The 27568-nt window shown below is 42.0% G+C and overlaps 1 protein-coding gene across 1 annotated transcript in view; it reads left to right on the top strand.

Annotated features, from left to right (window-relative positions):
* The window catches only part of ESM1 (endothelial cell specific molecule 1), a 35596-nt gene extending 8306 nt beyond the window's left edge, over positions 1 to 27290 (top strand). The window contains exons 2-3 of the mRNA XM_082243809.1: positions 20513 to 20662; positions 26874 to 27290. Coding sequence (XP_082099935.1) covers positions 20513 to 20662; positions 26874 to 26974 — 251 coding nt within the window. The 3' untranslated portion in view covers positions 26975 to 27290. The remainder of the gene's footprint in view (positions 1 to 20512; positions 20663 to 26873) is intronic.
* The last annotated feature ends 278 nt before the right edge of the window (positions 27291 to 27568 follow it).

Here is a 27568-nt window from a genome sequence, read left to right as displayed (position 1 = left end):
AGGATATCCCATAGAGTGCTGGCCCTGTCCCGCCTCCGTGGGAACACTTGTAGAAAAAGAAATAGCCACACATCCAGGGATTCCAATAAGTTTCAAATACCTTTAATTCCAAAATGTTGCAAGTAATGACACCAAAGACACCAACATGAAGTCTCGTAGACGCGTTTCACACATACATCTTGTGCTTAATCATCACGTAATGATGATACGCGTCTACGAGACTTCATGTTGGTGTCTTTGGTGTCATCACTTGCAACATTTTGGAATTAAAGGTATTTGAAACTTATTGGAATCCCTGGATGTGCGGCTATTTCTTTTTCTACATGTGCAGGGAGGGTGATCGTCGCCTTCCCGTCCCACATGGGGGGGGGGGGCGAATCGCTGCCTTTCCATCCACCTCCCGTGGGAGGAGGTGGCGTTGGTTTGTGCCCCCCCCTAAGATATTAAGCACCAGTCGCCACGGGTAGAGGGGACAAAGCAGCCGGAGCGCTCTTCTATTTGACTATCTCTACCTCTACTTGAGTTGTATAAATACCAAATATATTATTTTTTTGAATATTTTCGTTTATTATTCAAAGTATTGTTATTATACTGTATGCAGTATTGGATATTTTTAAAGGAAACTCATACTGGGAGAAATATGAAGGCTGCCATTGCTGATCTTTCCATTTGAAATACAGTGTCCTGGTTGTTCTGCTGAATTGCTTCAATACTTCCTGACCCGAAACACATAATGCCATCTGAGGTCATTGACTTCATGGTAAGGCAAAGCCAGTGCCTGTGAACCTACTAAAAAGCCATAGACAGCCCAGAACTTGACCCATTCACACTTTAAGCTGAGCGTCTTTGGTGACTTTTTAGATCTTTTTTTTTTTTTGGGTTCACAACTATACAGGCTGCAGTTGGTTTGTTTTACCAAGATGTTTTGTGGGGGGTTTTTTTCCACACATATTTTTCATGTTTTTTTTACCATTACGTTTTGCATTTTTGGGATGTGTCTGTTGTCATGCGGGAGAAACCTACAAAAACTCAGCAGAAAACACATCAAAAATGCGAGCACTGCATTTTTGATGCGTTTTTGCTGCATTTCCATTGAAGTCTATGGATCCAAAAACGCAACCTGCTGCAGGCACAAAAGTCCCTGGCCCTTTAAGAAAAAAAAAAAAAACACACTGGTTTAAAATGCATAGAAGTGAACGTGACCTATAGCAAATCAAGTAAAATGAACTGTAGTTCGTTTCTGCAAAACTGAAAACCCACTGCAAAACGTATAGCTGTAAACCTAGCCTTAGACCTGAGAGTTTTTATTTTTATTTTTGATAATGGAAAGTTAGTTACTAGGCAAAAAAAAATGTGCATTGCATATGATTTTATGCATTTTCCCCACATTTTTAAGACATTTCAATTTAAGTCTATTAAGGCCAAAATGCACGACTATGTCCCACAAAAGCTCATGAACTTTTTGGAGTGACAAGCTTCAAGCAACACTTAGCTCTGGTGTGAATGGGCACCAATGAATATATTGGAAGTTCTAGTGTTGAGTGTTGAAGCACTTCTTGTGGAGCTTCTAACGTCTCTAAGACCCTGTTCACACTAGTGCAATTTCTCCTGTGTCTGCCATCACACTGCAGTGCACAGCATTGGAAATCACATTATTCTCTATGGTGCCTGTTCATTACCATGCAACATGGTGCGGGTGCTTCTTTTGGCACAGCATGCTATGTTTTTGGCCTATAGACTTCAAGGAGAACACATGAAAAATGCATGTACTTGTATCAAAACACATGTAAAAACGTGCTACAAAAACATTCTGAAAGACACATGATTATGCAGCAGCACTAGTGTGAACCCAGGCTAAAGAAGAAGTCAGTGGTGGTAGCCTTCATATTGCTCTGGTACATGTTCTCTTAATTCTTAATAAGTGCAGAGACATATGATGTGCAACAACCTATTGGGAAAAAAGCCAAAGTAGCTTTCATTAAATGGAATGATTATTGAAGGCGTCAACCCAATAGGTACCACTAACTGCCTCCGCTTTAAATGTGAACCACATTCAATTAAATAACCAAAGTAAAGTAAGACGCTGTTAGAAAATTATTCTTGTGTGCAGAGTGCTCATATGGCAAAAGTGTCTATAATACTCAACCAACTGTGAATATCATACATACAAAAATTAAAAAAAAAAAAAAATACAAGGTGCTTGCTGTACAAACATAGTAAAAAAAATGGTGTTATCCAGAAAGTATGTCAAAATGATACATCAATTTAACATAAAATTTTGTGTGATTATAATAGATTGCATATAAATAATAGTCAGTTAACGTATTGTGCAAATAATCTGTGATTGCCTCCAATTAGTACACCAAGGGCAGACTGGCAACTTTCAGCCCAGGGGGCAAGTACAAGCCAGAGTCCCATGGTGCAGCAACTTGGCCCCCCTCCCACTGTCCCTCTTCCTGTCCTCCTCCGTCCTGACCCTCTTTCCAGGCTGAAGCCTTGCTCCCGGTAGTCTCTACTCACCGGCTCAATAGAGGTTCCCAACCTGGCCAGCAGGGGGCAGTTGGGGGGAGCTGGGACAGCCTTGTTGGGACTGGCTGAGGGAGGAGAATCTCCAGTATGGCATTAAACCAGCCTCTGCTCAGACACCATCCATGCTGGGGGGGTTAGAGGCCTGCGCTTTGTCCTTGTCTTCAACCTTCACTCGGTAGGTCAGCAGCAGGGACTTTTTACTTAGTCACATAGTTACATAGTAGTTGAGGTTGAATAAAGACAATAGTCCATCCAGTTCAACCTGTGTAGGTGTGTGTGGCCGTAATCATTTCCCATACCCCTGAATGTTCTGATCCTTGAGATGTACATCCAAGAGTCTTTTAAAAGTAGCCATACTTCCCGCAGTTACTACCATTTGTGGTAGAGAATGTCACTGTTGTGTAGCCCTTACTGTAAAGACTAAAGAACCCACTGCGTAGCCTGAGGTTAAAACGCTTCTCTAATCGCATTGTATGGCCTCGTGTCCTCATGCATTCCTTGTGACTAAATCGTTTTTTTTCTATGTTGAGATCACCGTTGAGGTATTACTTCTCTTCATCAGGAATCCTTTAGGCATATCTGCAGCAGAAGCGGTACAGCCTTTTTACGGGGCATTAGAGCGGCCCGGGGGGGGGGGGGGGCATTGCCCCCCTGCCCCCTGGCCCAATCTTCCTCTGTAGTACACCAACAACCAATATCATGTGCTCCTCTTCAAAATAATAAAGTGTTCTGCCACGTGAATATGACAAACTTAAACGCTCACCAGAGTACCTCTGTCCAAGGGACCACAAAACCTTATCAAGGATGAGGGTGCCCAAACAGCCAGAGAACCTTTCCATGGCAAATTCTTTGAACTTCCATACACAAACCCCTCTCAGGTAGCCGATACCATAAATATGAGGGTAAAAAAACAGAAAATAATTGTGCAACAGCGGTTTTATTGAAATCCTCTAACAAAGATAAAAATATGCTTACATTCACAGTGCCCAGACCGGCACCAGCTCGATTGGCCCTTTTGTCATGTTTGTTATATGTTCGTATAGCAAGCACCTTGCATTTTGAGTTTTTTTATTTTTGTATGTATGATATTCACAGTTTGAGTATTATAGACACTTTTGCCATATAAGTGCTCTGCTTGTAAGTGGATTTCTTTTTCTTAATAAAAGTCTATGTATCTTATCAGAGAGCAATATATTTTTCCCTATGTACGGCCTGGTGGACTACGAATGATACGGTGCTGGTCCTTGGAATATCCTCACAGTATATATCAGCCCATCGATCTATTTACCCTTAAAGGGGACTGCTTTATCTGACCCATTGGTGACTCTTGGGTCAGATGGGAAGGTGAGACGCTTTAACACCTGGTGGTGGATTGAGCAGCATGAATATTGTACTTTTCCCGGCGGTGTACAAGACCAAAGTGATTACAATTTTCTGCGGGCTTTTTGGACTTTTATTGCACGATCATATTATTTATTTATTTTATATTTTTTCACTATTATTATGTGTTTTCACTATTATTCCTTTTTAGTCTCCATTCACACTAATACGACTTGTCAGCCTGACAAGTCGCGGTCCGTCGTGTAGTATGGGAACCGTTCTAATAGGAGCGACACAAGTCGCTCCGACATAGAAAAAGGGTCCTGTACTACTTCGGGGCGACCTGGAGCGACTTGCATAGACATTCATTCTGTGAAGTCCGTGCAAGTCGTGCCGCTTCAGTGTGAATGCGGTCTTAGGATTTATTTGGTTTTTACATTTGTATATTACTTCTATGATTCACTAATAGGAATCACTTTATTATTTTTCTGGCACAGCACATTTCTTTTTGAATCCTTTTGCCATATGAACACTCGTCAGACAAGAATAATTATCTAACAGCGCCTTACTTTACTATGGTTATTCAGCTTACATTTAGCAGTCAGATAAATAAAAGATTAATGTGAGTGGTAGATAACAGTAAACATCACACTGCACTTTTTTTTTATCATCAAATAACACAGAGCTAATATTTTCACATTTTTAATAAAAAGTATGGTTTCAAAGCACAGTCTTTAGGGCAAGCTGTACTAAGAGAAATATGTATGCTGACATTGCTGAGGTCCTTATGAAAATGCTAGTTCGCCGGCTGTCATGCTTAAAGGGTTCAGGGCCTTCTGGCCTTGGATAGGGATGCAGTTTTGATTTGATATGACATCTGTATGTTTTTCCAGGTTCGTCTCAGAAAGTAATTAAGCTAGAGGCAGCTAGGCAATTAGTATTTTCAGAAGGAGAACAACAATGGCTGCCTGCATATTTTATTGTATTTCCCTTACCACAGATTGCTTTAAGCCCACGTTCACACTGAGCTGATTTGACATGCGATATGACATGTCAAATCATGTGCCAAATTGGAGCCTATTGCCGGCAATGGCACCGTCCGAAACTGTGCGGCGCCGCACCGATTTCCAAAAGTAGTTTCTGCACTACTTTTGGTGACTTCAGGGGGCGATTTCAATAGACATCTGTGCATGAACCCACACAGATGTCTGTAAAATCGCCCCCAATGCGGACTGAAATGCTGGTTTAAAATTGTGTGAGTTCAGCTGAAATTGACAATTTCAAACCCGCCCTCAGTGTGAACCTAGGCTTAATAGTGAATAGTGAACAGGCAATTCAGAATGTTGTGGTTTATTTAAGTGTGTTATTAGGTTTAATACAGCTTTGCTTACATAGGGAGCAACAGTGTAACACTGTGGCCACAGCAGAATCACACTGATGTCTTTAATGAGCCATGAGCTGTGGTTTCCTGCAGCACAGACCATCTAAAGGTCTGTATATTGCATGGACTGCACTAGGCCTTATGTATTGTTAGTTATGTTCCTAAAAGGGCTTTCTCACATGCAGAATATTTGCATACCTCCTGACTTTGGAAGTTGGGTAGAGGGACACCTTGGGATAGAAGAGGTAGCACTGAATATTGGGTGTGGCTTAAAGAAGCATGGTTAAGCCTGCATACTGTATAGACATACCACCCAATGTTTTTAAATGGGAACAAGGGACACCAATTAGCAAAAGTATTTAGGACACACACCCTGCCACACCCCCTTAACCACTTTAGCTCGGGAAGGTTTTACCCCCCTAATGACCTGGCCATTTTTTTGCAATACGGCACTGCGTTATTTTAACTGACATTGCGCAGTCGTGCAATTGCAGATGCCGGCACTTGCCTTCCGGTTCCCTTCCCTGCGAGTGCTGCGATGCAGGAGGGTGGAACCGGCGGCAAATTCAAAATTGTAAATACACTAAATGACATCATACAAAGCTGTGATCCTAACGGATTACACTGTATCATGCCATTGCAGCACAGGATTGCACCTGGTGACTTTTTCCAGTGCCCTGCCTGTGCTTTTCCAGTGCTTTGTGCATGGAAAATAGAGAACGACCATTGCGTCCAAAAAGTGTTTTTTTTTTTGCGCAAAAGCGCTTTTAGACGAACTGGAAAACAGCGACAGCGAAACTGAGTTACTTGAAGAACTGAGCGATAGCGATTAGTGGGAAAATTTGTCATCAGGTACGGAAAGTGACGACATCGACGATTCTGATGTCTCTTTCTGGTACATAGCTTGTGGAATTTGGGAAGTATATCAAATAATTCTTCAGAATTTCCAATGGAGCGATGTGCCAGAAAGAGACATCAGAATCGTCGCTGTCGTCACTCAAATTTTCCCACGAATCGCTATCGCTCAGTTCTTCAAGTAACTCCGTTTCGCTGTTGCTGTTTTCCAGTTCATCTAAAAGTGCTTTTGCGCAAAAAGAACGCTTTTTAGATGCCATGGTCGTTCTCTATTTTCTAGGCACAAAGAACTGGAAAAGCACAGGCAGGGCACTGGAAAAGCCACCAGGTGCAAACCTGTGGTGAAATGGCATGATACAGTGTAATCCGTTAGGATCACAACTTTGTATCATGTCATTTAGTGTATTTACATTTTTTTAAATTGCCGCCGGTTCCACCCCCCTGCGTCGCAATGCTCGCAGGGAAGGGAACCGGAAGACAAGTGGTGGAACGGGAGGACGGCGGGGGGAGGACGGCGGGGGGATCGCAGGGGAAGGTGAGTTTTAAAATATAAAACAACAGATTTCCATGCAAAACAATGTACTGCTTTTAGCACAGAAATCCTGACATAATCAGACCGCCAGGGAGGTTAAAGGAGAATTATACCAAAAATGTTTAGTTAAACCCACATGTTATTTAATTATTATTTTTTTTTTTAATCACTACTGTTTCTTTATATTGGCTTTTGAAATGTACAAATGCAGAAGTTTAGAAATTGGATGAAAGGTTTAGCACTGGGAAACAATTTTTAAAAGATAATTAGTGCATTTAATATACAACTATAGAGATCAAAGTGGGACAAATGAGAAGGAGGGAGACAAAGTAACTTTGTTCCAAATCAGGGACAGTCCCTCAAAATCAGGGACAGTCCCTCAAAATCAGGGACAGTTGAGAGCTACTGTATGTGTAAACACTATACACAGTCTGCAGTGCTTGTACCCATAAAATACTCCACAATTATTCTCACTTACATAAATTAAAGGATCGATAAAAAATAATATTAATAGTAACAGTAAATATACACAGAGAGCAAACTTTTTTTCTGAGCCAACCTTAAAGAAACTTCATAAAAAAGTTTCAAACTACAAAGCAACAAACAAGTGTTGAGAAATTAAAACACTTTGGTCATGACTATTTAATATACAACAAAGCATACAGAATACAGGCGTCAGGTCTATATAACACACAACACAAAGTATGGAGTGCAGGGGTCTGTGTAACAACAGTTTGGACCATGGAATGTAAAGTATGGTGTACAGAGTGCAATAGTAAGGAGTAAGTATCATAGGACCCCTTACATGGTTGGTAAGGAGTTAGGGCAGAGGGGCAGGATCTAGACCAGAGGGTGAGGAAATAGATCAGAGCGGCAGAAGGTAGAACAAAGGATCTGGAGGTAGACCAGAGGGTCAGGAGGTAGACCAGAGAGTCAGGAGGTAGACCAGAGGATCTGGAGGTAGAACAGAGGGTCTGGAGGTAGAACAGAGGGTCTGGAGGTAGAACAGAGGGTCTGGAGGTAGAACAGAGGATCTGGAGGTAGAACAGAGGGTCTGGAGGTAGACCAGAGGGTCAGAAAGTAGAGCAGAGATTCAAGATGTAGAGCAAAGAAACAGGAGGTAGAATGGGGTTTCAGGAGGTAGAGCAGAGATGCAACAACATGTAGAACAGAGAATAAGGAGGTAGAATGGAGGTCAGGAGGTGGATAAGAAGATCAAAAAATAAGAGCAGAGGGTTAGGAGGTGGAGTAGGGGTCAGAAAGTAGAGCAGAAGGTCGGGAGGTAAAGCAGAGGATCAGGGTAGAGCAGAGGGTTAAGAAAAGGAGCAGATAGGTAGAGCTAGAACACGGGGCATGAGGTAGACCAGAGGGTCAGGAAGTAGAGCAGAAGCTCAGAAGGTAGAGTAGAGGTAAGAAGGTAGAGCAGAGGTCAGAAGATAGAGCAGAGAGTCAAGTTGTAGAGCACAGGGTCAGGAAGAAGAAATACTGAGGCAGGATTTAGAGCAGAGGGGCAAAATGTAGAGCAGAGAGTCCCACCTGTTCAGTATGGCGAAGTTCTGCAGCAGTGCAGTCCTTTTTCTGTGCCTCCCGCCACCTAGCTCGATGCCTTCTCCCTTCAGGGCAGTGCTCATTCTCTCTGCCACCATTGCCCAAAACTGAGCAAACTTCTTATGAAAGGCTGCAAAACAGATATGCTAATACAGAGGAATAATAAGCTCCAAAGTCTGGCAAAGTAATGATCATAGAAAAGCAAGTTTTAGAGTCAGACTATGCGTGCCAGCAGTACTGTATAATACATGAACTCAGGTCTTTGTACTATGCAATGTAGTAAGAAGATTTTATCCATGATCACTCATTTTCGTAAGTGACAAAGTGACAGATCAAACAGGGTCATAAAATTGTCACGAATAGCTGATATCATATTGTTTCTCTGTATAAAAAATTATATTTCATAAAGTGGTTGAAAGGTTTAATACTATGTCATCTCCCTTTGTCTTTTTTCACGGCTAAGTTTATGCATTTATGGAATTCAAAGCATTGTAGGACAGAGGATACCTAGAGGGGACATCAAAAATAATAACATACAAAGCAATCTCTGAGCTTCCTTAGCAATAGGGGGTCAGTAATATCTGGTTGGTGAGTCTCCTAAAGAGTTTACACACGGAGGGAACTTAAAGAATAACAGATTAAGTTCCAGTGGATTGCAGCACTGGGTGCATCATGAGATGTGCTTTACACAGAGTATATGGTACATGGTTTTGGATATGTTCAGATTGGTGCTGGCACTCACACCACATACAAGTGGCATTTGTTTTGGCATATGCATTGTCCTCCTGCTGCGTGCAGGCATCCAGTGGAGGTGGATCAAAATCTGACAGCTGTGCTAAAGCAGGTGTCCGAAAAACAGACAGTGTGCATTCAGGGCCATGCACCCACTCCTGCATGGCTGTCAAATTCTCATGAAAGGATACATGTGTCAAGGGGCAGAGCAAGAGTACCTACAATGGGCTCTGGCATACAATGGGATGCTGGGATTTTGTTGAAATCCCGGGATTGTCCAGTGGAATCTGAAATAATTTACATGGCCATTAAAAAGCAGCATATCAATTCTTGTAGTATAGTAATATTAAAACACACACCAGTATATCTAAAACCTTTTTTTTTAGTTCTGGATTAAGTAGAAAACTGGCTGCCTTTGTCCCATTGGAGATGAAGCGCTATCCTGTAGGGGCTGCTAGTAATAGCTGGTTCTTCCCTAGTAGTACAGAGGCTTTCCATCACCACAAGCACCAGTCCATGCACTCCAGCTTCAATAACTTAGTGTAGGGGATGACTTTTTGGAATTTATTGCTTGAAGAACTTTATCCTCCCTGGCGGTATGATTATGTCAGGAATTACATACCAAAAGCGGTACAATTCTTTTCATGGAAATTTGGCGTTATGTATTATAGGCCTACAATTCTTAGTAATTACTGACTTAAACCTGACCAAAACAAGAGTCTAGTAGACATCCCAGATGTGATAAATTTGAAACACAAACACGTGAATTATAATCGAATCAATAATATTATTTTATTATTTAATATATAATATATATAATAAAATTATATTATTGATTAGATTATAATTCATGCATTATATATTATATATAGATATATGTGTGTGTACATATATATATATATATATATATATATGCATACATATATATATATATATATATGCGCATATATATATATATATATATATATATATATATGCATGCATATATATATATATATATATATATATATATATATATATATATATATACATATATATATATATATACATATACATATATATATATGCATATATATATATATATATATATATATATATATATATATATATATATATATATATATATATGCATATATATATATATATATATATATATATATATATATGCATATATATATATATATATATATATATATATATATATATATGCATATATATATATATATAATATAAAATGTGTTTTGTGTTTTGTGCAACGTTTTTTTTTTTTTTTTTTTAATCTCCCTCCCTAGTTCCGCTCCCATGCAGCATTGCTGCTGCAGGGAACGGAACTAGGAAGTGATCAGAGCGACGGAGACCGACGGAGGAGCGGCGGGACTCTCGGCTGGCGGTCACAGCAATGAGAGATCATCGCTGGATCGCCAGGAGAAGGTAAGAGAACACCGCTGCGCTCTCTGCAATCCACCCCGAGCGTGACTCAGGGTTACCGCTCCTGATATGAAAAACCAACCCCGAGTCACGCTCGGGATCACCGCTAAGGAGGTTAACAGGAGAGGGTGTTAGGGCATAGGATAATGCTTGTACAGTAATAGGAGAACACCCTTTCCCTGGGCCCACAAACACAAATTCCACTGGGGACAGAGGGAATGGCCAGTACTCTGAGACCCATTGATAGCTGTCTCAGTCCATAGCTACTTGTTGCACTTACATCCCAAGAGCACACAGCCATGAGGGATCACAATTTAGGGTCCTCAGGACAGTTGCACACCTTCCAGCTTCCTTCAGACACATTCCAGTGAGAGACACAACCCTTCTTCAGACCAGATACCTTATAGTGAAGTTCCACAGCCAGTTACTCAGATCACTTCAGGCTCACTGCCACAGCTAAAACTTCAAAGAACAGCTACACAGTCCACATGCTGCACCAGGGGACAGCAGCCCCAAAATCCTTCCTGTTGAGGTAAGAACAATCTCACCAGGGCTGCAGGCTATTTATTACCTCCCTAGCCACCTTCTGGACACTTCCCTCCAGGAATTGGCAAGGGCATGATAAATATTCAGACTGGTCATTTGACTTTCCGACTTTTCCAGCCCCATATTCTGGAAACTAGAGGCAGAGAGAAGCAAACTGTCAGTCTGTGAAATCCTGAACAGACTAAAGCAAACAATCACTGCTCCCTTGACAACAGAAGGAGCAGAAAAATTAATTTAACTAGCATCTTATGCTAGGGGGGGCTACAGAGAGATTTCTCTTTTTGTTTTGTTCTGTTCTGTATTCACAACAGGAAGGTTGTGAGGGAAATCATCTTTTAGACAGTTTTCATCACAAAATGAGGTTATGAATCTTTATGTCTACCTGACAAATGACTAAAATATTTTTTACCACGGGAGTAAGCTGGTGACGGGTATAAATATTTGGGGTGACCTTTAAAAGTTTATTTTCCTCACCAGGTCTGCTGTGGAGGTGTGTGCTGCATTGTTTCTATCCTCTCAGGCTTGCTGTCTTGGGAGAGTGTGCTGTGCTACAGAGGCTAAAGCCCCCGGGCCTGAAGCTTCTTGCTGTTCTGCTAAAGTGTATGTTATGCCTCGTACACACGTGCAGATTGTCGGCCGAACGATCGGCCATCTTTTGTCCAAGGTCTGTCGTGTCTGTTGAAAACTGCAAAAGACTGCACACGAATATTGTCGGCCAACAACAGCCGACTGCAGAAGTGATGTCATGTGATGGTTAACTTTCCTTGTCTTTTTTCTTTTCTGAGCATGCCCAGTCTTGCAAATCTGCTGTCTATCGGCCGAATTCTGTACTGACTGGCGAACAATCGGCCGTTCTGGTTGTTCGGCATACAAAAATTTTAATGCTTGCACGACAGATTCTGTTCGGCCGAAAGTGTGCTGTCGGCTGTCGGAAGCATCATACTAACAAGCCGAAAATCGGCCGATCGGTCGTCGGCCGAATCTTTTCAGACGACAATCTGCACGTGTGTACGAGGCATTAGAGGAAGTTGTTTCAAGAAAGTAATTACCTGGATTGGAGCACCAGGGGTGAATCTTCTTCTGCTGAAGAGTGTCTGGAGTAGCTAGGAAGATGATGTTGCTGGTGGACATTGCAGGAAATTCTGGTGACTTCTTTTTAGTACTTTCTGAACAGTACAAAATGCTGGTATGGGGTAAGGGTCTATTCCCAGCACAATGTGTGCATTTAGTGCATTTAAATGCATGTGCATTGGGCTAATGACATGTGTTGATCAAGGCATGCCAGTGCATCTGGTGTAAGCGAGCCCTAAAGATCCATTTTCTGTATTGACAGTGAATGGTGATAAGGAGTCCGCATTTTGGTCTTTTTAGGTATCTCATGCTCTAATTCCTTTCTCCCTGAGTTTGAATTGGTCCTCATTTCTAAATTGATTAGTAGCCAATTTCTTCCACCCCATAAACAGTTCACCCCAAGGTGAAATGCTAGCCCTGCAAGTCCCCTCTGGGGTCCCTGACTGCTTTAGAGAATAATGGGGTCCTACAGACAGATCTGGTTTTATAGCTTCCTCCTTTTTTGACTGTCAGAACATGGAAGTTATAGGAAACCTTGAAGCATGTTGTTGCTCACACTACTGTAGTATTATACATGTTAGGACTCATGCATAAAATCTCAGCTTTTTGCTGTGGGCTTAAAGCACGGGCACGCTGTCTGTCACCACTGCCACAGCCTGGAAAACTCTACAAGAGTCTGAAAGCTGCTGTGGCAGGACAGAGCTAGATGGTTCATTGAGTGGTACTAACAGATAGGTCAGTGTGCGCCCAGGGACAAATGCCTGGAATGCAGACCCCTTGTGGTCTGGGCATTCATCTCTGGCCATATACAGCTCTAAACATTAGTACCATTTGCAACAGCTGTCAGAGTTTTACAGGCTACTAGCAGCAGAGCTGGACGGTCTGCCTGTGTCCCCTAACTGCATCAAATCTCCAGGATTCCACCAGGCTAACCACTCAGTGAGCATATAGCCTTAAAAGTGGTTGTAAATACTGAAGGTTTTTTCTCTTGCTAAACTACTCAGACCTACCCAGTTTTATAATTCCACAACATAAAGACTAATCATTTTGTAGTCCCCAGCAAGCCCGTTGCTACCACTAGGTGCACTAGGCAGGCGCCTAGGGTGCACTGCTGCCTATGGCGCAGCCATGGCCAGGCAGACTCTGGGGACCCTGCTGTAAGGGGGACTTTGGTATTCTAATGTAAGGGAAGACTTTGGGGATCCTAATGAAAGTGGGTTCTCTGTTGTAAGGGTGAACCCTGGGGACTCTGATGTAAGGAGGGGGGAAAACTCTGAAGACCCTGATTTAAGGAGAAGGGACTCTTCAGACCCTGATGTAAGGCGCAGGGGACTTTGGGGTCCCTAAAGAAAGGGGGTCAGGCCTGGGAGGGCCCAGGCCTAAAGCTGTGTAAGAGGCCCCACAATTTCTGAAGGTTGCTCTGTTCCCCACACACTGTGCCGATGGTCCACTGCAGGATTGGATGATGTTAGCTGGAGATGAAGCCGTCTCCTGCAAACTTCAGCCAATCCATGAAGAAGAGGTATCCACACAATGAGGTGCTGCGCAAGCCGTGCTGCGCACAACATAACTTCCTCCCAGCTCCACAGTCAGTCTGCACACAGAGCTAATTCTGACGAAGAGAGGAGAAAGCAAGAAAGCATTCCTGTACAGGCTGCATTTGGAGCCTTTATTTTTTATTTTGGGGGGGGGGGGAGGGGGAAGTAGCTGGTTGTGCCTAGGGGACAAAATAGTCTAGCACCGGTCCTGGTTACTAGATAAGAACTGGAAGGGCTAATTACTCTCCTTGAGAAGACACAGGAAGTGAGCACTGGGCAAAGACAGCTCTGAATTTCTGACATGATCAACAGAATTTTTTTTTTTTTAATTTATCGAACATATATAGCAAAAACTTTCAATGGCATATTTAACCACTTGCCGCTGCCAAACCATCATATGTCGGCGCCCCGAGAATGGCTGCTTTCGCACGCCCACGGGGGCGTGCAGCGTGGGGATCGCTGCCACGCCGTGTTACTAGGACACGGCCCGACCCTGATCTTGGTAAAGAGCCAATGACGTGGCTCTTACCAATGTGATCGGCTGTGTCCAATCACAGCCGATCACATGTAAATGAGGAAGTGCTGTTTTTCGGCTCTCCTGGCCTCACACTGTCAGAGTGTGTGGCGAGGAGAGCCGATCAGCGGCTCCTCCTCGAAGGGGAGTACAAGACAAGTAATCAGGGCACTGATGATCAGTGCCCTGATTACAATACAGTAAAAATAATGCACATCAACGACATCAAACATGGCACATCAGTGACCCCAATCAGTGGCAATCAGTGACCCCAATCAGTGACCCCAATCAGTGCCCGACAGTGCCTGCTCATCTGTGTTGCCCATCAGTGCAGCATATTAGTGCCACCTCATCAGTGCCACCTCATCAGTGCCCATAAGTGCCGCCTTATCAGTGCACATCAGTGAAGGAGAAAAATTACTTATTTACAAAATTTACTGACAGAAACTAGGAATAAAACATTTTTTTCAAAATGTTCAGTCTATTTTCTTTTGAAAGTGCCCTGTATTGAAGTGGTTAATCACCAAACAAAGGTGAACATAAGAGAAGATCATTTCTGAGGTTTACATACCCTTTAAATATTATTTAAATAAAGCTTTGAAAATCTCAAAAAAATCCCCGCACTAGCATACAAAAATAAGGTTTGGCCCTGATCCTTTTATAGTTGAAATCTGGCTAAATTGAGCGCAAGGCAATATACAATATTCACTTATAAAGATTCAGATCTGATTGAATCAAATCATATTTGATGCCCTTAATTTCCTGCTTATTTTTTTTTTTTTTTTAGCCCGTAGCGTGTGAAACACACTCAAAAGACTTCACCCGGTGCATAAAAAAGTGCACACACACAAACGTGAGGAACACAAAAAGTGCACAGGGTGTGCGAACAAATGGTCTTCCCTCCGAAGAGGTAGGACCCGAACCTCGATCCCCCGGGGCGCAAGACTCCTGACAGGGATTTGAGGTACTCATGGTCTGTCTGGCCGGAACCAGACTGACCCCGTTCTTCAGGGGGACTGCCGAAACAGCCCCCACCGAGTACTAAGTGGGGCTCCCCCGAAGGGAGACCCCATGAGAGAGGGCGGACCAAGCCAAAAGGCCATATCCACCCCCTCCCAAGACTCAAGGTAGGGCCCGAGGACCCACACCCTACAAGTCGTGCCAAGTGAAAAAAGGTGATAGAAAAGTGACAAACCACAAAGAAAAAGGCACACACAAACAAAAAGGTGGGGGAGGGGAAGTGGAGAGGTGAATTAGTGCCTAAGTGAAAAACAAAGGCAGGCCTTCAGGCCGGAATAAAAATTCCTCTGGTCGAAGCCAAAAGGCCTTGCCCAAGAGGCAGGTGCTTAAAAAAGTGTGCGTAGGTGCAGTGACCATGGTGCCGAAAAACTCAAGGCGAGCTGCCCCTCACCAGTGAGAATTAAGGCACCCCTGGGCTGCCACCCCAGGGGCACATACACTACGGGCTTTTTCTACCCCGGCCCAAAGGCCAGACCAAGTGTAGCCCTATCCTACCAGGAGGCATCAGAACTTTGGACAGCTTAGGGAGAACCTGCCTTCAACTGGGGACAAGCCTTTTGCAAGGCCAGATTCAACCCAGGAGGAAAGGCTCCCCCACCGCCACCGCCGTTCCTTACCAATCACATCCAGGAGCAGTACTAACTGGCCGCAGATCCAGTTTTCTCGCTCCCTTCAAACTGGTAGGGGCGGACCCATTCAAATCAGGAAGGCATTGGAACCCTCCGGCTTTCTCTGGTTTGGCCTACTCCGGTCCTCCAGTTACGCCCAGAGCGCCCCGGTATACTTCGGCCACCACCGATACTAACCTTCAGGTTCCATTCCAACACTGATAAGAACAGATACTACACTTGATCTTAGCCAAAAGGCCGAGAAGCGATATTAATTTCCTGCTTATAGCAAAGTTCATCATCTCACGTTACTCAGTTCTTAAATCTTGTGCTGTTGAAATAGTTTCAAGTATTCCCACATTGTCCCTTTATCATACCTAGCTACAGTATATGCAATGTTAACACCTAAAATTGGGTGTTCACTCTGTGAAAAGCTTTGTGAATTAGGTGTTTAAATAGCATGAACGCATTCCTGCTGTTTATATCACTGACAACTTATCCCACTCTGATGAGCCAAGTGTTATACAGAGGATATGATTGAAATGACACTCTTCACAGAATGTGTTTCCACAGCATAAAAATCAATTTATGGTAAGTAGTTGAATAGATTAACTCCACGATTAGGTTGCTCTTCCTTGCAAAGGTTTTGTCATACTTGGCTGTCGATTTTTGTTATTCATGCACCTCTGCCATACACCACAGCTAGATCCTAGAACTGCAATGTCGAAGCAACAGTAGACCATGTTCAAGAGCACACCCAGTATGGACAGTAAAGGGCAGCAGCAGACTGATGAGGTAAATCCTCTGCTCATGTTAGCATGTTCACTGTAAGCACACATGCACTTCAGAACATTAAGGCATCACATTAAAGCAGAGCTAAACTTACCTTTTCTTCAATGGTCCCCGTCTCTTGCTGTCATCTTCTTCTGGGTGCCAGTCTTCAGCCATTTTCATTGGCCCGTGTGGGATGATATCACTCCTGAGCATGCATAGGAATCAGTCATCCTGGCACACATGACAATGCCAGCTGCGATTCTTTCTATCTGCAGATCCTCAGACACTGGAGAATGTTCTCTATTCCTTCTATCAAGGAGTGGGTTGCAGAATTTAACTGTATTATGAGAATGGAGTTCACAGCCAGCCTCCAAAAACAACGCTCAAAATTTATAGCTATATGGTCTGTTTGATTGAGTTAACTAACTCATCTAAAATGCAGTCCTATCTCTGACCTTACCTCAGAGTAATTTCTACATATTGTAATGTAATGTAGTAATTTCTACATGTGCAATAAACCCCCAGCCTGGCATCGCACCCCTTCCTAATTCCCTCCATCCTTTTTCTCCCCTCTCTTTCCCATAGGCTTTTTCCTTCTTTTCATGCTTTCTTTTTTTAGTTTTGTTCCGCTCAAACCTTCTGATTCTCGTGTTATTACTTCTGCTTGTGGGAGATACTGGTGACCCTACGTAAGGGATTCTCTACAGGTGTTTTCAAACTATGTTTGGGAATACAGTGCATGACTGTTATTACATGGGCATCTTCAAATTATTTACAGCTTTTGTGCAGTGTTCTTTGGGTTGTGTTGTATATGCTTAATGTAATGCACATTTTATGTAATGTTCTGATATTACCTTGTCTTGAGGTACCTTCCATACAGCTCTTTCCCAACATCTTTACCTTTCTTTATAATACTGCCTAACAAGCCAATACAATCTATGTTAGTAAAGCAAAAAAAAAGCTACTGTATGTATTGCTATTCCAATGCTGATGTTATAAAATGAAAGTGTATGCCTTGAACTCCCTTAAAAACCAGTAAATAGCAATTCATTCTCAAACTTCATACAAGAAACTGTGAAATCTTTCAAAATATGTCTCAACATTCTGTTGTCTCTCCGCTTCCTGTGCAACTGTCTTGTGATATTAGAAGGCTGACAGGCTACCAACTCACTCCTAGATTGTAAGTGGGATGGATTAGGCAGCTAAAATTAAATTGAAAGTGCTTTCTGTCATGAATTTGGGGATGAATTGTTCCACAATGCCTGCAGCTACAGAGGTCAGTGAAGGGCTTCAATGCTTATTTGCTGCTTGTAAACAATTTGTCGATATTTGAATGTCAATAGCTGGGCACAGTTTTACTTTATAAAACTGGCTGTATTATACAGGTTGTGTCACACAACTTTGGTGTTGCTGTCCTCCACCTTTTAGGCTGCCAGAAAGTTACAACCTCTGGTTGGGAGGAAGTGAAGGAAATACTTCTGCTTACTTTAAAGAAGAATGTTAAAGAAGACTGTGCCTGCACTGAAGGGGGTAACTGCTCATTTTAGTCTAGGGGTGAGGTGATGGGAGATACACTCACCTAATCCTGCCGCTCTTGTCCACCCCCCGCACACTAGCAGTCTTGTGCATTGGCTGTTCCTGATGACATCACGCTCATAGACCGGCTCTGGACATGAGGATGGCAGGAACAGTCCACTGCTGGACGTGGGGGAGTGCTGTTTTCCAGTGGATCTAAAGATTGGGTAAGTATAGCCTTTCTGTGCGCCCCTGGACAAAATAAGCAGCTAACCCATGCAATGCAGTCACAGCCCCACTGCATGGGAATTTTTTTTTCCTGGAGTTATTTTTTGCAATGCTCATCTTAGCCTAGTTTCCCTGCTTTTACTGGAGCTGTATGCTTCTCATTAATAAAAGATGCAGTTTTTAAAAATAACACATTCACTGTATACTATGACGTGAGGAATTTATTCATGCACATGTAATAATGCAGAGTTAATGATAGGGCCTCTTTATTAAGGCACACATCATAAATAAATGTGTTACTATAAGGATATATTAAAACCTAAAATTCATGCAGGCCAAACTGCACTGGCTGTGCAATTGGAAAGACAATCTCTGATTACATTTAGGGACTGAAGGCATCCAACTGTTGCTTAACTTGAAAATCAGTTCCACAAATATGTATCTGTTTAATTATTTCCATATTCTTTTTATCCCCACTCATTCCTGAAATGCTTATTTTTTTAATGCATCACTTTTTTTGTTCATATTAATAATAAATCTTTTCTAGGTTAAGCTTTGGTGTCCCTTGAGGGTCATATAATTGCTTTCTTGCAGCTGTTGAATAAGAACACATCTTGTAATTCTGAGACATATTTATTAATAAGGAATCTGCAGTTAACCACTTATCTTAGGTATTATTACTCCCTAAATATGAATAACTCAACACTATAGGCAGCATATAATCCCTCCAAACCCATAATGTAATGTTTTACAGTAGTTTTTCTCCATTTATGGAATATTCTTTAGGCTATAGCTTAAAGAATCCCATTTATGTGATACAGAATGAGCAAGGAAAAAGATGTTTCCAAATTAACATTATCCAGCCTATTGTGTCTAACTTAAAATTTTGATCTCCAGGCGTTTTTTTCAAAATGATCAGTTATTGCATCAAATTTTTTAAAAACAAATGGCACAAGCACCAGAACTGTTGATAATGATAATAGCTGTAGAACCTTTCATAGTGTGGCAGGGCAATCCCATGCCATTGTTTAATACGACGGTCTAGGCCAGATTTTGTAAGAAGCAGGAACACTATTGTTGCAGGTGTGTGCTGCATTCATCTTAGAGCCAGGGTTAGAGCTCAGAGCCCCACCATCTCAAGTGGGTTTGTGTGTGAAGGGAGCAGTGAGAGGTGCCCATGTGCTCCATTCTGTCCAGGTCAGGACAGACATAGGCATGAGCCTGTGAGAGATGTAGCAGCTGGGAGCTGCAGGATAGAAAACCAAGCTGACAGAGGTACAGCATTTTGTACATGAGCACTGGGAAGCGTGGTAGATGGTTTGGAGAACCTAGGTGTGAGGCCTGAGCCACAGGGCTGATAAAGAGAGCTGCGAGGCTGAATAGTGTTTGTTTCTGTTATTGGTGGTGACAACCTCTGCATTGGGAAGACTTTCATTTGTGAACTTTTTGCTTTTATTTTAATGAAAGTGGGCAGAAAAAGCTCTAAAACTTACTTTTGACATGGAGTAAACTCACTGTTTTGCACTACCAATAAGCTACAAAACCCCCAACTTGTGATGTTGAACGAGGATCAATACATATCCCAACATTGAACATGCTGGTTAAAGAAGAGAGCATAATGGTGACTCATCAGTGTGCTGTTTCTCCTTTATAGTCCAATCGCAATCAGCAGGTGTGTTCTTGAATTGACACTGTCACCTTGCCCAAGCTATGCAAAGTGACCCCATACACCCTGCTTCTGATCTTACCTGTACCCCCTACTGCTCTTTACTTTGTCGTGGCAGGCATGGAAATTAACTGTTTCAGCAACTTAAGGAAGCAGTGTTGTCTTGACCTCAGTCATGTGACAGTGCTCAAGTCTATAGATTATTTGCTAAACACGAGTAGTGTCATGGGGGAACAGGTCAGACTTCCCTATACCTAGAAGTGTTATGTAGTTTCAATGGCTGTAAACAAAAAAGGAGCAGCGAGGGAGTTCAGGCAAAGTGAAGGGGGCTTTGCCCTGAAAAGGAAAGGTGACAGTGTCTCTTTAACCCCTTAGCACCACCTACTGCTGGCCCTTTAATTAAGCTTTAATGCCGATCAGAAGCCAGGGCTGCGAGCTTGGAGCGTGTACTTGGAGTATGCACATTTTTTGCATTTCTTGTACTATTTAATATTTATGGGATGTAGTGCACATTGATAGTTTAAGCCATTTCACAATTGCTGTTGATTAGCAGTTATGGCTTTCTAACAGTACATATTTCCTGTAAGCAAAAATATGATTGTTCCTAACCTGGGTAAGGTATGAAATGACTGGTATCCTGTTCTGTGCATTACAGTTGAAGAAAATAAGACTGCAAAAATGTATTTTTGTTTCACTTTGTGTTACAGAATGTCCATATGGTACCTACGGAATGGAATGCAGAGGAACCTGCAATTGTCCATCTGGAATTTGTGATCGCGTGACAGGAAAGTGTCTGAAATTTCCATTCTTCCAATTTCCAGGAGCCAAATCACCTAGTAAACTAAGACCTATTTCTGGTAAGATCCCGTTAAAATATTCTAAATACTATATACTGTATGGTATTATTAACAAAATTATAAACACCACACTTTTATCTTTGCCCCCATTTTTCATGAGCTGAACTCAAAGATCTAAGACTTTTTCTATGTACACAAAAGGCCTATTTCTCTCAAATATTGTCACAAATCTGTCTAAATCTGAGTTAGTGAGCATTTCTCCTTTGCCGAGATAATCCATCCACCTCACAGGTGTGGCATATCAAGATGCTCATTAGACAGCATGATTGTTGCACAGCTGTGCCTTAGGCTGGCCACAATAAAGGTCACATAGAAAAAGTCTTAGATCTTTGAGTTCAGCTCATGAAAAATGGGGGCAAAAACAAAAGTGCTGCGTTTATAATTTTTTTCAGTGTAGAATAAAGTATGGTCCTAAAAGAGACCCCGTGATACAAAGATACTATCTGCAGATAACCCTTTCCAACAGGAAATTATGTTTACTGGGCCACAAACTATAGCTGCCCCCCCCCCCCACCATCAGAGCGCCTACTAAAGGAAAAGGAAATGTGAACTCACATTTAGGACAGTGGTTGACCCTTGAGTGGACAATCAAAAATCCTGTACAATGTCCCATGGGAGCCCATGAGGGTTTGTATTCTGAAATCTGATGTGTTTGAGTCCACAGCTGGCCTAGTATGGGGTCAAACTTAAAGCTTTCAGTATTACTCAGAAAATGTGTTAACATGCACATATTGTCTTACTACGAGCTAGATGTGTGCATGTTGTAAAGATATGTGTGCCACTTGTGCCCTCTGCTTCATTCCTGAAAACTGCTAATTTGATACACCCCCTTACAGTGACCCGCTGAATGTCCCCTGCTGAAATTGACAGTTAGGACAGGAGAACAGTGAGGTGCTCACTCTGCAACCCCTTCTTTCATGAAGCATCTTGTATTCTCTGAAAAAAATATAAGACCTTCTGTGATAGGACCCTTGTCTAATTCCCAAATTAAACCAAAAGAGAGAAGGTGATGTCTGATAATTCCTGCTAATTTTATATTAAACTTTTCAAATACAATAACTAAACAATGGCCCCGCAAAGTTAAAGGGATCCATTTCTATGTGTCTTCATATGAGTCTTCTCCTAACCTTGAATGGAGTGAGCTGTCATCATGCCATTGTTTCAATTGGCTTAGCCAACTAACTCTGCATTTTCTAATAGCATAGCACCAAGCTCGCCACCATTAAACAGAAATGTCTATTCAAATTCAGTATTTGCTGTACTGTATTCAGCCTGAACTGGAATGATAGTTCAGTTTTCTTGGGTCTCTCCTGAGCTCTGGTTATGTTTTTATTCTGACTGCTGCTGTAGAGGGTCCCTGGCAACAGTGTGAGAGGCTGCAAAAATCAGAGCTATGAATATTTTTATTCCCCTGGCTAACCACAAGGAGTTTTATTGCCAGTGGTGCAGGCTGGGAGAAGGTATATATATTTATTGATCCTATAAAGTTAGTCTTTCCCCCTGGCATCCTGCCTGGAAGAGGGATGTATATGGCTGTCTAAACCTCTTTGGCCAATTGATTCAAGTAGAACTATAGGCAAACTGTTTTTTTTTTTAATTTTGGATAGAGTAAGGGAGGGTTATAATACCTGTCAAATTTTTTTTGCCATCTGTATCCCATTAGAGAGATTTCCCTTCACTTCCTGTCCCATAGCCAAACAGGAAGTGAGAGGAAATCCATGGAAATTAAGAACATTTCTTGAGGACCCCCAGGTCACCAGAACTAGTGTCCCCTCTATAACTTCTCTGGGGACAACCCAATATTTGGGATTTTACTTCCACTTTCAATGATAATGGTAAACAGGACAAATAGAGAAGCTGAATCTCTTTAATGGGGGCACAGCCTTCCAATCCCTCTCTACTCTGTCCAAAACTAACTTTTGTCTGTAGTTATACTTTAAAGTGATTGTAAGGTCTCGATTTTATTTATTTTTTTAAAAAACAAATATGTTACTCCTCTTGGTTTTGCAAAGAGCAGCCCGGATTCTCCTCCTCTCGGGTCCCTGGTCCCTTGTTCCTGCTCTTGGCCCCTCCCTCCTATCGAGTGCCTCCACAGCAAACAGCTTGCAATTGGGGCACCCGAGCCGAGCTGCAGCCCTGTGTGTCCATTCAGACACGGAGCTGCCGTTTGGCCCCGCCCATGTCTCTCTCCTGATTGGCTCACTGACTTTGATTGACAGCCGCTGGAGCCAATGCCTCAGCCAATCAGCAGAGAGAGTCCCAGGAGGGACTCGTGGACATCGCTGGACAGAGAGGGGACACAGGTATATATTAAGGGTGCCGGGGGGCTGCTATACACAAAAGGCTTTTTATCTTAATGCAAATAATGCATTAAGATAAAAAAAACTTTGCTGACTTTACAACTCCTTTAAGGAAGGTGACACTGGGGTTTATTTACTAAAGGCAAGTCCACTCTGCACTACAAGTTGGAAGTGCAGTCGCTGTAGATCCGAGAAATCAGCAGAGCTTCCCCTCATTTCAGATCTTCTCCTTAGGTCTACAGCGACTGTACAGTGGGTTTGCATTTAGTAAATAAATCCAAATGTGCCTTGACAGATGCCTAGGTTTGAGACCTAGTATGCTGAACATGGGGATTGTACCCCATCTGCTTTGAGAGCCAGGAGGGTGCTACATTTGTACATTTGAAAATCAAGATAGAGGAGTGGGCGCAAAGTGCATAAGATATCATATCATTTTACTGCAAGAGGAGATCTAAACTTTAGGCAAATATAAAAAAAAACTTTACTTTAGTTACATATTGATCCAAAAATGATTTTTTTTAACTACTGTTACCTTATATACAAATCCCATACTTTGATTTTCAAAAGAAATGAAAATGAGAATAGGAACCCTATTTTAACATATTTCCAGTACTGGGGGCTGTAATCTGTATTGGGAAACATTTAGGTAGCCTATAGGAGAGAAGGAAAACAGAATGAGGACCTCTTGGTTCTGGCGATAGTACAGTGAACAGTCTGAATGTGGTAAGATGAGTTCCTCTCCTAAATTAACTATATTTGTAGCTGTTGGACAGGAGTTGCAATTTATGTTTAAATACATTTTTATTGGGATTTTAACAGTGTACAAATAATAAATGTGCATGCAATTGCTCAAAGATCAATGATTAAACAAAATTACACAGAATACATGTACAGCAGAATTGAACATCATGGGAGCTAGTAAAAAGAAGGAAGAATGGAAATATCATGAGCATAAACTGCAAGTTAGCCAATAAGGCAGTCCATGAATATAGAGTACAAGGACCCTTATCATATATACTGTACGCAGCATTATATGTATAGATAAGGACCCTATAGGCCCTCCTTTATTAAGATAAGGCACAAAATCATAGGGGCACTTTAGTAGGCTAGGAGAGACTATGGTGGAAGTCATTGTGTATCAAGGAGTTTAAATTTAAACAGAAAACAATCTTAAAAAGCATATGACTCAATCTGAGAAAGACTGTAAATACTGAGAGGCATACAGTATCTAACGAAAGTGAGTACACCCCTCACATTTTTGTACATATTTTATTATTATATCTTTTCATGTGACAACACTGACAAAATGACACTTTGCTACAATGTAAAGTAGTGAGTGCACAGATTGTATAACAGTTTACATTTGCTGTCCCCTCAAAATAACTCAACACACAGCCATTAATGTCTAAACCGCTGGCAACACAAGTGAGTACACTCCTAAGTCAAAATGTCCAAACTGGGCCCAAAGTGTCAATATTTTGTGTGGCCACCATTATTTTCCAGCACTACCTTAACCCTCCTGAGCATAGAGTTCACCAGAGCTTCACAGGAGACCTCTTCCACTCCTCCATGATGACATAACGGAGCTGGTGGATGTTAGAGACCTTGAGCTCCTCCACCTTCTGTTTGAGGATGCCCCACAGATGCTTAATAGGATTTAGGTCTGGAGATATGCTTTGCCAGTCCATCATCTTTATCCTCAGCTTCTTTAGCTAGGCAGTGGTCGTCTTGGAGGTGTGTTTGGGGTCGTTATCATGTTGGAATACTGCCCTGCAGCCCAGTCTCCGAAGGGAGGGGATCATGCTCTGCTTCAGTATGTCACAGTACATGTTGGTATTCATGGTTCCCTCAATGAATTGTAACTCCCCAGTGTAGGCAGCACTCATACAGCCCCAGGCCATGACACTCCCACCACCATGCTTGATTGTAGACGAGACACACTTGTCTTTGTACTCCTCACCTGGTTGCCGCCACACACACTTGATACCATCTGAACCAAATAAGTTTAACTTGGTCTCATCAGACCACAGGACATGGTTCCAGTAATCCATGTCCTTAGTCTGCTTGTCTTCAGCAAACTGTTTGCAGGCTTTCTTGTGCATCATCAACCTTAGAAGAGGCTTCTTTCTGAGACGACAGCCATGCAGACCAATTTGATGCAGTGTGCGGCGTATGGTCTGAGCACTGACAGGCTGACCTCCCAACCCTTCAACCTCGGCAGCAATGCTGGCAGCACTCATATCTCTATTTCCTAAAGACAACCTCTGGATATGACGCTGAGCATGTGCACTCAACTAGTTTTGTTGACCATGGCGAGGCCTGTTCTGAGTTGAACCTGTCCTGTTAAACCGCTGTATGGTCTTGGCCACCGTGCTGCAGCTCAGTTTCAGGGTCTTGGCAATCTTCTTATAGCCTAGGCCATCTTTATGTAGAGCAACATTTATTTTTTTCAGATCATCAGAGAGTTTTTTGCCATGAGGTGCCAAGTTGAACTTCCAGTGACCAGTATGAGAGAGTGAGATTGATAACACCAAATTTAACACACCTGCTCCCCATTCACATGACACCGGGGAGCGAAAATGGGCCCAATTTGGACATTGTCACTTAGGGGTGTACTCACTTTTGTTGCCAGCGGAGACAGATAAAAAAAAAAACTCAGCCAGTGCATCCAGGAGGAGCAGAGCTTTGGCAGAAAAAATGCTTGATGCTAAATTATTATTCTGCCCAATGAAAATAATTAATGCCCAAGCACTTGCCGCACCTAAACACGTTACACGAGTTTACAAGTCTCAAGTGTTTTTTCTGCCAAAACTCTGTTGCCAGGAAGAAAGGAGTCTAGGAGAGTTTGCAAAACATGTGCATGAGACCTTCCTGTGAATAGGTGAAATTGCAAAGGTTTACCAATACACTGGTGACTAAGCAATATCCGCAGCTACCAATGCATTCATATCTAGCTACTGTGATTTATTTTTAATGTCATCATGTAGCAAACTTTAAAAGCCCAATGAAAACATTTTTACATGTTCTTTCTTAAAGCAGAACTTCACCCAAACAGGGAACATCTGCTTGTTTGAATCCTCAACCCCCCTCCACCGTCACATTTGGCACTTTTTGGTTGGGGAGTGGGTACCTGGTTTTGACCGTGACGATCTGAGCCGGAAGTTCACCCCCCTATTAGCCCTACAAACAGCCTGAATTGAACATAAATCCCCTATAGATTCCAGTTGGGTTATCTGAAAAGTTAGCAAATATCAAACTTCGGGCAAGATTTGTGAAGCTGTTCACATACCAAACTTAGACAGATTCACTCATGCCTAGTGTTGTATGGCCTCTGGCTGTAAAGATAAGGGATCCATTGACATACTGGGAATAGGTAATGCTTAGTACAAAAAATAAGAATATTGGACGAATGATCGTTCATTTTTTTTTGCATGCTGGTCTTATATCAAAAACCAATAGGTTATGAAAATTCTTGTACAACAGAATACAATTTTGGAAGTAATGTAATGTATTATGTTGTATTATAATGTATTATTTTGTTTCTGAGCATGTGTGGTCTTGGTCACACTATTTTTTTCAAACAAATAGCATACTAATTACACAAAAATCGTTTGTTCTGTTATATCAGGAGGACATTTTTCATGCTTGTCCCTTTGCATATTTTCACATGAATTGTCGTGACCTTTCTACTAATGATCAGATTATCTGACAATCACTCTGAAAGTAGTATTTTTAGTCCGATTTTCTCATCATTTTCTCATCAACTAGAAAACCACACAGTTCTGTGTACACCAAGCTGTGAATACGTGTCAGCACGAGTCTCAGAAAAGTCAGCTACGAGTAATCAAACAATGAATTACCAAATGTCTGAGAATGAAACACTAACAAATTATTTCTTTATTTAATTTTAGATGCTGAAATGGCTTCTGGAGATGGAAACAGTGTCAAGCCAGAACTTGCCAAGGATAAAGCATCTCGCTCACCTGGAATAAAATGGCTAAACCCACGCTGATTTTAATTTGTAATTGTTTATAAGAACTATCTTTTGGATTTGAGGCTAAAAAAAATGTGCAAGACAATGCAATGGAATACCACCAGAAGGGGCTGGATGTATCACTTATTTGGTGGTCAACTGACACTGTTAATTTATAGGAATAAAAATGTTTTACAGACGGCGAAGGTCATTACAAGTCAGATATATATCTTTGTTCTGTGATGCAAATACCTGTTCATTCAAAATCCTTCTTGTAAATGTGTAGTTATATAAACTTTATTTTGGTCTGTTTTCAAAGGATTTTTAAATGTTGGATATATCTAATTACTTTAATGTGTATTTAAATAAATGCTTTGTATATTAGTCTCTGCTACCTTATGCAGCACATTTTTTATAAAAAGCAGAAGCCATGATTTCCATACACTGCACTGATGATGACCAAAATGCTTGAAACAGCTGTATGCATTTTGGAATCAGAGTCGGCCTTTGGGGTGTGTGAGCTGTGCGGCCGCACAGGGCGCCATGGGCAACAGGGGCGCCGTGCTGGCATCACAGCTCACAGATGATCAGGCCTCACAGCGGGAGGTAAGCGGTGACCGCGGCCTGGAAAGG

Source organism: Pelophylax lessonae (assembly GCF_965119305.1).
Source record: "Pelophylax lessonae genome assembly, chromosome: 1".
NCBI lineage: Eukaryota > Metazoa > Chordata > Amphibia > Anura > Ranidae > Pelophylax > Pelophylax lessonae.
Note: the sequence above shows the minus strand (reverse complement) of the source record. Positions and strands in the feature narration are given on the sequence as shown.